The following is a 12,361-nucleotide window of genomic DNA, read 5'->3' as shown; positions in this document are numbered from 1 at the left end:
GCACAAGGCATCAGTTTCTGGCTGCCCAGCTGGGACAGAAGGCATGTGGAAAACCCCCTGAACATCCTTGGACACTTGCCAGAGGAAGTCCTCAGTGCCCTCCTCATCCCTGACAAACCCCTCATGCCCCCACATCAGGGACACCCCGGGGGTCGGCACCTACTTGTTGGGGTCAGCCCCTTTGAAGTACGCGTTGACGGTTTCGGTGAAGGCGGCGGCCACGGGCAGGGTGTCCTGTGCCCCCATGGTCAGGGGGCTGGGGCCCCGTGACGAGCCTGCAACAGAGCAAAGAGCCCCCTTGGCACCCGCGGGCACCACGCCGTGCCCCCAGCCTGACTCCATGGGCAGAGAACCACCAGAACCCCCCAGGCTTCGGATGAGGCTTTGAAACGTTTGGGAAATGGCTCTGCCCCCGCCCCGCTGCCGAAAGCAAGCAAAGAAAAGGATGGAGGAGGCCAGGCGGGAGCAGCATGCGGGGCTGCCTCACGGCAGGCTTTGCATGACAGTTTTTGCAGTCGCTTTTTGGGGCCCACAACGAGGGGCTGGGGGGTTCATTGTGTCACCCTGGGGATCGGGGTGCTGGCAGTGTCCCCCCGAGCTGAGGGGGCTCCTGCCATCCCCAGCACACTCTGCTCTGCTCTGCTCTCCTGCCCTGTGGATGCCTGGAGCATCCTCCACACCCCGCTCGCTCCACGAAACCCTCAGGGCCCGACAGGAAATCTGCAAATCATCAGAAACCTGGAAAAACAGAGGCACTGGCACAGCTTGTCCAGAGAAACTGTGGCTGCCCCTGGATCCCTGGGAGTGTCCAAGGCCAGCTTGGACAGGAGCCACCTGGGATAGTGGAAGTTGGAATGAGCTGAGATTTAAGGTTCTTTCCAAACCAAACCATTCTAGGATTCCGTGATTTGGGAAAGGGGAAAAGCTTGCCTTGGTGTTGCTGTGCATCCTTGGACACTTGCCAGGCTCTAAATAACTCAGCCCTGCTGGATCACACACAGGTTTCCCTTTGCTGGCCAGGAATTGTTGTTTCCAAAAGACATTCGAGGATGAATTCATCACTGCAAGTGCTCCTCAGGAGCTCCAGGTGTGCTGGAAACCCTCTGAGGGACCACAAGTCCTGTGCCCACCACCAAGGGGTTGGCACAGCCAAGCCCACACCTCTTCCCCACAGAAAGTATCCAAAGATCAGCCCAGATGTCTGGGTGTTGATCCCACAGACACCCAAAAAAATCCTGGAGAGGTCACTCCTGCCCTTCAGCCTCATCCATTTCCTGCAATGCACCATTTTGGAACCTTTTTTAAATAGTGTATACCAGGTGAAGCACGAGGATTATTTTGCCCCAAATCTGCTAAAAAGGAGCAGCAAAGGACTCCAGAGGGGCAGCTTATCCCCCCATAGTCCATCACCATCCGACCAGGCAGGTGGAAAGGGGGACAGATCCAGCCCAGAGTTTGCTCAGAGCACACGAGCACCTGCCAGCTCCAGCCAAAGCTGCAGGAACTCCAAAGCCACAGGAATTCCAACACCAGCCCTGGGAAGGGCAGCACAGGCAGAGGATAAGGGGGAAGCAAAGCTGAGCAAAACGTGTCACGTTCCTGGTGAGCTCTTCTGCTTGGGCCATCCTCAGAAATGGTCCCTTCCCTTCTTCCTCTGCTGCTGCCCCTGGGAATAAACAGGGGTTTGGGAGCAGGAAATTGGGATTTGCAACATCCCCTGGGAGAAGCACTTCTGTCACTTCAATGACACTTTGAGTTTGGGGACATTAATGGGAGAAATGATGGTTTCCACCAGCGGGGAGGAACCCTCACACCTCCCCGAGGCACCCACGTTAATGGATAAATCCTAAGTGCTCTTTCCTGGAGGCTCAGATGAGGGATTTTCCCTTGCAGTGCCTAATGCAGCCTAAAAGTGCCAAACACTGATGCAGCCACACGTGCCCCTGTCGGTGCCACCCCCGGGGGAATCAGGGGAATGAGGGATTGCAGCTGCAGCCGTGATGGGGGTGCTCAGGGAGTGGGTCCTGCTATTCCTGGAACACCTCACCCGCACACACAGACCCACAGCCACACATTCATTATCCTAACGAGCCCAGAGCCTCCTGCTCTGAGCCCACAGCCCAGGATGTCCATCAGGGATTCCCTGCTGGAATTCCCACCGAAGAACAGACAGTTCCAGATGAGGGCATGGTCCCCAAAACCACGGGACACCACACCCCAAAACTCCAGGACTGAGGGGACACACAGGACAACATTTTCTAAAAATGCTTCCCAAAGACACCACTGGGAGCAAATCCTCGCTGCCCACCTGCAGCAATGACCCCTCAGAGCATCAAACACAGCCAATACCCTGGCAGTGGGACATTCCCACTGCATCCACCTGGAAATTCACAGAATTCACAGATTCACAGAATCACAGAATGACTGGGTTGGAAGAGACCTCCAAGATCATCGAGTCCAACCCAGCCCCACACCCCAACTCACCCCTGGCACCCAGTGCCACATCCAGGCTTTGTTAAACACACCACGGATGGGGACGGCACCACCTCCCCGGGCAGCCATTCCAGAGCTTTATCACCTTTCTGTGAAAAGCTTTTCCTGCTCTCCAGCCTGTATTTCCCTTGGTGCAGCTCGAGGCTGTGTGCTCTGGCTGTGTCAGTGCTGCTGCAGACAGAGCCCAGCCCCAGGTGAGCACAGGCACCTTCCAGGAGCTGTGAGAGTGATGGGGGCACCCCTGAGTCTCCTTTTCTCCACCAGGGGTTCCTCACAGGGTTTGTGCTCCAGCCCCTCTCCAGCCTCGTTGCCCCCTCTGGATGAGCTCCAGTGTCCCAATATCCTTCCCAAACTGAGGGGCCAGAACTCGACACAGCACTTGAGCTGTGCCCTCCCCAGATGGGATCCAAAAACACCCACAAAGTCTGGCTGTGAAGGAGGTGCCAACCAGCAGAGGAGCCTCAGGCTTGGCTGCTAGGGAAGACACAAGAAAGGGCTGGGCAATGGAATCATCATTCCTTGCAGAATGCACTCCCCAAATGCACAAATTCCAGCTGGGCGCTGCCTGGACCCCGCACCAGGCCATGGAATGTGGGTTGGGGTCTGCCACAGCACCTCACTCTTCTCCTCATCTTTCATCTCTCCTTTTCCCTCTGTCCCTCTGCATCTTTGATTCTCCAGGATGAAAAGTCAGGAATAACCAGGGAGATCTCCTGGATCCCCAGGCTCAGCTGGGATGTGGGAGTGTGAGTCCATCTGAACAACAACAAAACCTCCTCATTTCTAATGGTCTGAAGGTCATGTGGGTGGAATTGGGGTTCTTGGTTCCCTCCACTCTTCCCTCATGAATCCATAAATCCTTCTCTTCATGGCTTCAGGGAATAAATTAATTTTTACACTCATGTTTTCACTAAAAAATAAAAGTAGAAACTATTACAAGCATTGCAATTATTGTCCAGAAACCTGAGAGACAAATGCAGTTGCTGTGGCACAGCCCCACCTCAAACCTGCCTTTCATCTCCTGCTTCAAAAGTCATTTTTATAAACATTTCATTTGCACAAATGACCTGATAATAACAGAGAAAAAAAATAAATCCACTTTAGGGATATTTGAATCCAGCCATAAGCAGCAGACCAGCTTAATTTGCCTTATTTTTCCCTACAAAAGGTGAAAATGCAGCTGTGGAGTAGTCAGGGATCCCAGAATATGAGAGCATCACCACATCTCCTTCCACACAGGGAAAAACTGTCCCACGTTCATCAAGCATGTGGATCTTGCCACAAAAAACCCCACAAAAAAAACCAGAAACAAATCCAAATCCCAAAAGAAACCATAATTTCCCTTCTGGTATTCCATGCCCTGAGTTCCAGACACCAAACTCAGCAGATCTCCTCTCACTTCCCTGTACATGAAGTTTATCTTTTTTAATTTTCAAGTTGGGTTTAAACATTTAGAGCTCAATGAGGAAATCCATCATGCAGAAGTGAGACAGCTCCTTGCTGGGCTGTGGGATGATCCTGGGGCAGTGCCACACTCCTGCATTCCCAGGATAATCCCACCCCAGCTCCAGACCATTCACACCACCAGAACCAAGCCCAAGAGTTCCAGTACAAGGTTAAGATTCCAAGGCACAGGAAAAGCCCCAGGTGAGCAGGGCTGGTGCTGGACTGAGCGAGAGGCAGGGGGGAAGCAAGGGGAATGTGGAGCTGGAATGTTCCTGCTGAGGGATAACGCTGTCCCTGCTGTCCTCAGCTCTTCCCAGAGCTCCCAACAAGCCCCTGAGAAAGGAAATCCAAACAGGGATTTTGGCTGGAAACTGCAAAACTGCCCCGAGCACCAGGAGGAAGCAGCTCCTGCATGACCCCTCCTGAGTCTAAACAGGGAGATGCCATCGGAGTAGGGACATCAAAGTGGGAATTGTCAGAGAGGGGATCTTGGAAAAAGAGGGAAAGGAAGGACCTAAACCCCCTGGTCACCACCTTGATCCCTGCCTTCTGCTGCTGCTCAGCCATCACTGTCACCAGGATGGGTTTGCTCTAGGAGCCCAAGGAGTCCATGCCATGCAGTGCCATCCTGGGCCACTGCTGAGCTCCCCAGCCAGGCAGTGCCATCCTGGGCCATCCCTTCCATCCCCAGCCATTCAGTGCCATCCTGGGCCATTCCTGAGCTCCCCAGCCAGGCAGTGCCATCCTGGGCCATCCCTTCCATCCCCAGCCATTCAGTGCCATCCTGGGCCATTCCCCAGCCAGGCAGTGCCAACCTGAACCATTCCTCAGCCAGGCCCTACCATCCTGGGCCACTCCTGAGCTCCCCAGCCAGGCAGTGCCATCCTGGGCCATCCCTTCCATCCCCAGCCAGGTATTGCCACCTGGGCCATTCCTGTGCTCCCCATGCCAGGCACTGCCATCCTGGGCCATTCCTGAGCTCCCCAGCCAGGCAGTGCCACCCCAGGCCCCTCCTTTGCAGGCAGCACAGCAGCTCCCAGGTGCTTCCCTGGGATTTGCGGGAATCCCTCCCCGCTGCAGGCAAACCCCCTCCTCTCCTTCTGCTGTTAAAAGGAAATGTTGGCTCCGTGCCTGTGGGATGAGGCTGCCCCCAGAGCCTGGGGGAATGTCCTCTCTGGGATGTGACACTGCACGGAGAAGGTGCCATCGGCCCCAAACCGAGGTTTTCCCCTCCCCAGCGCCCCTCATCCTCGAGGGAGCCCAAAACCTCCGGCAGCTGCAGCCGAGCACCCAGCGGCACAGCCTGGCCCGGCTCGGGCGGTGCTGGCAGTGCCAGCGCACCCCGGAGCCCTTCGTGCCCACAGCGGGACGGGAGCAGCGCAGGGGCAGCGGAGGCGGCTCCTCGGGGCTGGAATTGCCCGGAGGAGCGCAGGGGCAGCGGCTCCTGGGGGCTGGAATTGCCCGGAGGAGCGCAGGGGCAGCGGAGGCGGCTCCTCGGGGCTGGAATTGCCCGGAGGAGCGCAGGGGCAGCGGCTCCTCGGGGCTGGAATTGCCCGCAGCAGCTCCGGGAGCCGGCGGGGATAGCCCTGCCTGGCAGGGTAGGCTTCCTCGGCAGCGCAAGCGGCTCCGCTCCCTGGTTTTCACCTCCATCTGGGAATATCCGCAATGTTCCTTTGGGCTTTTGGTTTGCTTGGGTCGGATTTTTTTTTTTCTTTCTTTCTTTTTTTTTTTTTTTTTTAAATGAAATCAACGAGGCAAAAAAGAAAAAGAAATCAGCGGGACAAATGGCACAAATCAAATCAAATCAAACCGATTCCGGTCGGACTGGCGATGTCATCTAAGTAGCCATAGCATTCCGCACGGAAAGCTGGGTTGGATGGAGCCCGGAAAGCTGGATTGGATGGAGCCTTGGAAGGGAACCCCGGGAGCGAGAGAGCGAGGGGAGCGAGCGGTTACCGGCTGTGCTTTGCACTACTTACCTTCGAAAGTCAAATAAAACTTTCCTCTGTCAAACCAAACGAGGGAAGGCTGTTCATTCTCTGTATGGCCAGGAGTTGAAGCGGGATGGGAAAGGTTAAGGAGAGGGAGAGAGAAGGACACAGTGTGAGTCACAGAGCAGGTCATTAATGTCGCTACGGGGAGGGGGCGAGGCGCTGCAGGGCGGTCACACGTGCAGGGACAGGGGCGTGACAGCGGCCGCCGGCTGGGGACAGAAAGCGGGAAGCAAAGCTATGGAAGCCCAGATGGAAGAGTCGTTCTGCCCGCCGGGCGAGCGGTTCGCAGGGGTGCTCTCGCTTTTTTTGGCCGCGGTAGAAGAGGTTTGTCGGCTCATGCGCTCCGGGTTCCGCCTGCGCGGAGCGGGGCCGGCGCTGCTCAGCATTCCCGGCGGATGCTGCTCCGCACGCCGCCCCGCAGTGACACTCAGGGACAGTGACACGTGGCTGTTTGCTCTCGCACCTCAGGACACGACACTTGCAGAGAACCGGACACACGCACACAGAGCAGCGGATCCTAGCTGGAGCCTTCCCCTCCCATCGCAGCCAGCTCCCTGCCTCCACCACGCTGCCGTAACTCGGGATGTGAGGGCCGGAGGGGGGCGTGGGGCAAACAGCTTTTGGAGCTGCTAAATGAACCTTTTGGAATTCGGGAGGTGCCAACCTTCCACCTCCGAGTCCTTTGAGTCACTGAGAAACTGTCATGCAAGGTGCTGCGAGCGGTGGGCGCCGCTCCGAGGGCGGAATTCTCGGCAATTCCCTGCTAGTACAGTACCTGCCGGCGTTTCACTGCGCCCCTCAAACGCGGGCAGTTTGTCAATAAAAGCATCATCCTCTGATAACACAAGCAGAAGAAACGCAAAGGAAACAAAGAAAGAAAGAAAGAAAAGAAAGGAAAGGAAAGGAAAAAAAAGAGCACAAAAAGAATGAAAACACGGATCCCAAGTGAAACCAAGCAGCGCACTTGTATCAACGCAGAGACAGAGATGACGGAGGGGCACCGACACGGGAACCACAGAGCTCCTTGCTGTGCCAGGAATTGTCCAGACGGACATGCAGCCAACGAGGAAAGCACACCAGAACAGCACGGAGGACACGGGGATGGAGCAGCCCTGCCCCTGCTCCCGGACAAACTCCGTGGGACTTTGCCACAGGGCACGGGAGATGGGGAATGTGCTGGAGCCACACTCCAGGTGTCCCAGGCCCCCGGGACCTGCAGCAGTCCCTGATCCCAGACCTGCCCATCCCTGCACACCTCCCAGCCCAGCTTTTCCTGTTTGGGAATTGGAATGTGTCCCTCCTCTGCTGTGGGTTTCCCTGGATGCTCACCCAGCACCAGTGCCCGCCCTGGCCTCGGTGGGGACAAGGAGACGCTTTCCCAATGCACACCCTAAACCCTGTCTGTCTCTGCCCGTGCCCCATCCAGCTTTTCCCAAGACTTAGGCTGGATGCCAGCAGAAAATGTTCCTCATCCAGAGGGTGCTGGCACTGCCCAGGCTCCCCAGGGAATGGGCACAGCCCCGAGGCTGCCAGAACTCCAGGAACATTTGGACATCACTGCCAGGGATGCCCAGGATGGGATTGTTAGGTGTCTGTGCAGGACAGGAGTTGGATCACTGATCCCTGTGGGTCCCTTCCCACTCAGTATAATCTCTGCATGGAGCTGGAAGTGCAACACCTACAAAATCTGGGGTGCCCCTCCTGGCTGCCCCCTTTGGAGTTCCCTGGCCAGGGGTGACCCCAGAGCCCCGATTTTGGCTCTGCTCCAAGGAAATCTCCATAGAGAGTGTGGGACCCCAGCTTCTCCTCCTAGCCCAGCACCTCATCCCCTCTGCTCAGCACAGGGAGGTCACTAAATCATCAAACATCAGCTATTGATCCCAAAAATATGAGAGAAATAAAGAAATCTAAACGGAGAGCGTGAGGGAGCTGGGGTGGCAGAGCTCAGCTCGCTCCCATTGCCCTTCCCAGCCTCCCGCAGCCCCTGGGACTGTCCCTGTGCTCAGCCTGGCTGTCCCCTCCCCTGACGCCGTGTCCCTGCGGCCACCGTGCCCCCAGGCACTGCCAGAGGCACAGGGGACGCTCAGGGCTCGCTGTCCTGGTGACATTTGTTCCAGCCAGGCGCTGTGACAGTGACCAACAGCCGGGACAGGCACCTACAACACCTGAGAGTGAGGTGACACAGGACGGAGACGCAGTCGAGACTCCAGCAAAGCCACGGGGAGGGCTCGGTGCCAGCGGCACCGCGGGGACAGCGCCGTCACGGGGGTGGTGACAGCAGCGCCACCGCTCCCCGCGGGGACAGCGGTGACAAAGGGCCGGGCGCACGGGAACTCCCGCCAGGCCCGGCTTTTCCGGAGGGTTGGGGAGAAAAGACAAGGGAGGGAGGTGATCCTGGAGGAGATGGAGCCGCAGGAAGCGAGGGGCAGGGGCTGGCAGCCAGGGATGGAGGAGGAGGAGGAGGAGCGCCGGCAGCAGGGACAGAGGGGACAGGAGGGGACAGAGGGGATGGAGGGGGAGGCGTGGGGGGACCCAGCGCCTGGAGCTGGGAGCTGCCAGCCAGACTCGGTTTCCATTCCTCATCTCAGCCCCGGGGTTTGGCAAACCCCACTTTTCCCAGGAAAACTGCAGTGTTTGGTTCTGCCCTCGGACATGCCAAGTGGCTGGGAAGAGCCACTTTCTTTTCCAAGACCCCTTTTCTGTTACTGCTTTAAGGGCAAGTGTGAATTTAAGACATTCCAAGAGATTTAATATCCCTGGATCCCAAGGTCTGGCTTCCAGCCCCGCTCACCTCCAGGCACAAGCATCCCCTGCAAAAAAAAGCTTATTTTGCCCCAATTTACAGTCCAGAACCACATTTTCTGTTACAATTCCCTTGACTTTCACCAAACATCCATTTCCCACAACATTTGGAAAAACTTCCCTTGCAGCATCACCCCCCTCAAATCCCTTTCAGCATTTCAAACCCTGATGGAAACCAACAGAATCCAACCCCAAGGAATGACCTAGGGAATGAAGAGGCCTCAGGAGTTACTGGAGGATTAGGAAAGGTGAAAGAACAGCAGTGCTGCGTGTGTTTACCAACGGTGGGAGTGGTGGCTGCACTCAGGGAATTGGTGGAAGAAATGGAAGAAGTACTTTCAGCACGGGCTAAAGGTGCTATCGGAGGAGGGCTGGAGGAGTGGATGGGAGGGCTAAAAGGCCTGGACTGGAGAGAAACATAAAACAACACAGAGTTAAATAAAATCTAAACAAAAACATTTGCATCAAACAAATAAAATTTCACCTGGACCCTCCTGACTGCTCTGCCGGTGCCCCAGAGGGAAAATTGGAATTACTTGCTTTAGTACCAATGGCATTTTAGCTTGGAGCTGGGAAAATAGATTATCCCCACCACTGCGGGGATGGGTGTGGAAATTCCCACCATCCACACCAAGGGTGGAGCTCCAGGGGCTGTGGGATGGATGGAATGGGCTGGGCATTGGGCAGGGAGCAGTGCCCACCAGGTGCCAGCTCCCCAGGCCCTCAGGGATCCTTTGGGGGTCACTTTATATCCTCAGCATCACCCCCAAAGCCCTCACACCTTACCTGGAGCGGCCTGGGGTAGCACACAGGACAGCCCTGAGCTGGCACTGCTGCTGGGGAGGCTGGAACTGCCCTGCTCTGCCCCCAGACCCTTCCTGGGACACGTTCCCATCCCAGCCCACCCCAGCCCTTGCCATGACTGAGCACTGCTCCTGGGGAGGCTGGAACTGCTCTGCTCTGCCCCCAGATCCTTCCCGGGGCACATTCCCACCCCAGCCCTCACCCTGAGCTGGCATCACTGCTGGGGAGGCTGGAACTGCTCTGCTCTGCCCCCAGAGCCTTCCCGGGGCACATTCCCACCCCAGCCCTCTCCCTGCCCTTGCCCTGACTGAGCATTGCTCCTGGGGAGGCTGGAACTGCTCTGCCCCCAGATCCTTCCCGGGGCACATTCCCACCCCAGCCCTCACCCTGAGCTGGCATCACTGCTGGGGAGGCTGGAACTGCTCTGCTCTGCCCACAGGCCCTTCCCGGGGCACATTCCCACCCCAGCCCTCTCCCTGCCCTTGCCATGACTGGGCACCGTGGTTGGCACCACCAGGCTGGCAGAGCAGAGGTGGCACAGCCCTTCCCACGGGGATTCGCAGATCCCAGAGGAGCCCAGCCCACCCCGGTGCCCGCGGCTCCACCGCTCCATTCCGCACCGGGAACGCCGCCCGCCGCCCCTGGCAGTGCCCTGGGTGCCCCCAGCCCTGCCCACGTACCACATCGCTGACGGGGGGCTTGCCCGGGGGCAGCTTGGGCCGGGACGGGGGCCGGGGCGGCGGCGGCGGGGGAGTGCCACACGGGGCCAGCGGCGTGCCGGGCCGGGCCGGGGACGAGGAACCTGCAGGGAACAAACAACGGGAGCCGTGAGTGCCCGCAGGCTCTGCCCGGTGCTGCCCACCCAGGAGCTGCACGGAACACTCCGGGAGGGATGGTGCCCGTGGGCTCCTGGCAGCGGCTGCTCGGAGCCCGGTTCTCTCTGCAAAACTGACATCGTAGAGCTTTCCCAAAAATACGGGCAGGAGGGATGGGATGGTGGATGGAACGCTGCTCCAGGGCTGGCACAACTGGGAGTTAGGGATCCTCGTCGCAGTCATATTTTCTGAAAAATCCCTTCCGCCAGGATTTCTCCTGGGAAGCTGAGAAGCCTCAGAGAAAAAGGAAAACAAATTCTTATCTCATTGATTCTCCTGTGTTGTGCTCACACGTGGAATGTGTTCGGAGATTGTTTCATTTGTTTAATGTCAATTGTTTTGACTTGTTGGCCAATCAGTACCAAGACTCTGGAGACAGTCACGAGTTTTCATCACTATCTTTTTAACCTTTTGTAAGTATCTTCTCTGTATTCCTTAGTATAGTTTAGTATTCTTTAATATAATATAGTATCATAAAATAATAAATTAGCCTTCTGAGAACATGGAGTCAGATTCATCATTCCTCCCTGCCACGGGGCACCCCGCAAATACAACAGATCCTTGTCACAGGGCAAAGCTTGGCCCAGCAAAGGAGGGGAAGGGTGGAAGAGGAAGGTTCTGGGATTTGCTGGGAGCACAAGCAGCTCCCAACCCACCAAATCCTCCCGAAAAAGGGAGCTGAGCTCAGGGCTCACACAGCCCCTGCTGCAGAGGGGGCTTTCTGTGACCAAATGGGAATTCCAACAGGTGCCTCACGGGAGATCCAGGAGCCTGCTTGGCTCCACACACAGGAATTCCTTCCAGGAGAAACCCAGCAAGACCTGGAGCTGGGCAGAGCAGGCAGAGGGGGCACCAGGCCGTGAAGGGCAGCAGCAATGGGAGGGAGCTCAGAGCTCAGTGCCAGGACAGCTGAGCAGTGTTTGTCACCAGCTTCCCATGGAGCTCAGCAGCTGAGGAGATGATAACTTAACAATTTCCCCACTTACAAGAGAATAATTTCCTGAGTTCTTTGGGTGATAGCTTAGATTTAGCAAAGATCAAAGCTGGATTTATAGAAACAAGAAGAGGTGAAGGAGAGCAGGCTCAGACAAGAGAGGACCTGGATTAAAGGGAGTAAATTCCAGTCATTCCTCTGCACAGCTCCAAGATTCAAGCCACTTTTATTTCAAAGCCTAATTTGGGAACCAAAGTTTGAATTTTTCCTTCCTTATCCCAAGAAAAGCCAGAGAAAATAGGAAATATTGAGGGAAAAGAACCTTGCAGGACTGAGTGTGGAAGGTTCTGTGGCCACCAGGTAGCCAAATCCCAGCCAGATGGTGGCTTCCACCCAGGGAATGGACATTTCCTACAGCAGAAACTGACAGCATGTGGAAACCAGCACGGAATCAGAAACGTGCTGGAATGCTGGCCTTGGAGCAGCCTGGGGTGGTGGAAGGGGTTGGAACAAGGGGAGCTTTGAGGTCCCTTCCAACCCAGCCCTTCCACCGTGACCCTGCACAGAGCCTTGGTGACACCCACAGGCTCTGAGGGCAGATCCTGGGCTGGCTCTGCTCCACAGCACCCCAAAACCAGCCTTGGAAAGGCGAGAGGGTGGCACAGGTGCTGGGTCAGTGCCACACACTCTGCTGCAGCTTTTGGAGGATTTGCACCATTTTTGTGTGGATTTTTCATTTCCCATTGCCGCCCAGCTGATGAGACAGGAGGCAATTCCTGGAGCAGGGCTGTGGATCTTCTGGGCCAGGCTTGTCCATCTGAGAGGAGCCCTGGTGCATCTCCACCCTGTGCTCGGCTGGGAGCAGGCAGGACAGCAGCGTGGGATGGATCCTGGTGTGTCCTGCTCCTGGAAGCTCCTGGAGAAGTTCCAGCCCCCACAGAGACCCTGCCCACCCCCCGAGCCAGCACAGAAAAGCCACCAGCACTGAAGCAAAGCCGCATCTGCAGCGCCAG

General features: G+C 56.8%; 1 protein-coding gene across 1 annotated transcript in view; it reads right to left on the bottom strand.

The window, feature by feature from the left end:
- The window catches only part of SGIP1 (SH3GL interacting endocytic adaptor 1), a 49,106-nt gene that overhangs the window by 5,691 nt on the left and 31,054 nt on the right, over nucleotides 1-12,361 (bottom strand). Inside the window, exons 16-19 of the mRNA XM_058808261.1 lie at nucleotides 10,220-10,341; nucleotides 9,015-9,141; nucleotides 5,919-5,978; nucleotides 164-275 (exon numbers count right to left, since the gene is read on the bottom strand). Of these exons, the coding sequence (XP_058664244.1) occupies nucleotides 164-275; nucleotides 5,919-5,978; nucleotides 9,015-9,141; nucleotides 10,220-10,341 (421 nt within the window). The remainder of the gene's footprint in view (nucleotides 1-163; nucleotides 276-5,918; nucleotides 5,979-9,014; nucleotides 9,142-10,219; nucleotides 10,342-12,361) is intronic.

This window comes from Ammospiza caudacuta, chromosome 7 (assembly GCF_027887145.1).
Source record: "Ammospiza caudacuta isolate bAmmCau1 chromosome 7, bAmmCau1.pri, whole genome shotgun sequence".
Taxonomy (NCBI): Eukaryota; Metazoa; Chordata; class Aves; order Passeriformes; family Passerellidae; genus Ammospiza; species Ammospiza caudacuta.
The sequence above is the reverse complement of the archived record's forward strand: the minus strand, read 5'-3'. Positions and strand labels throughout refer to the sequence as shown.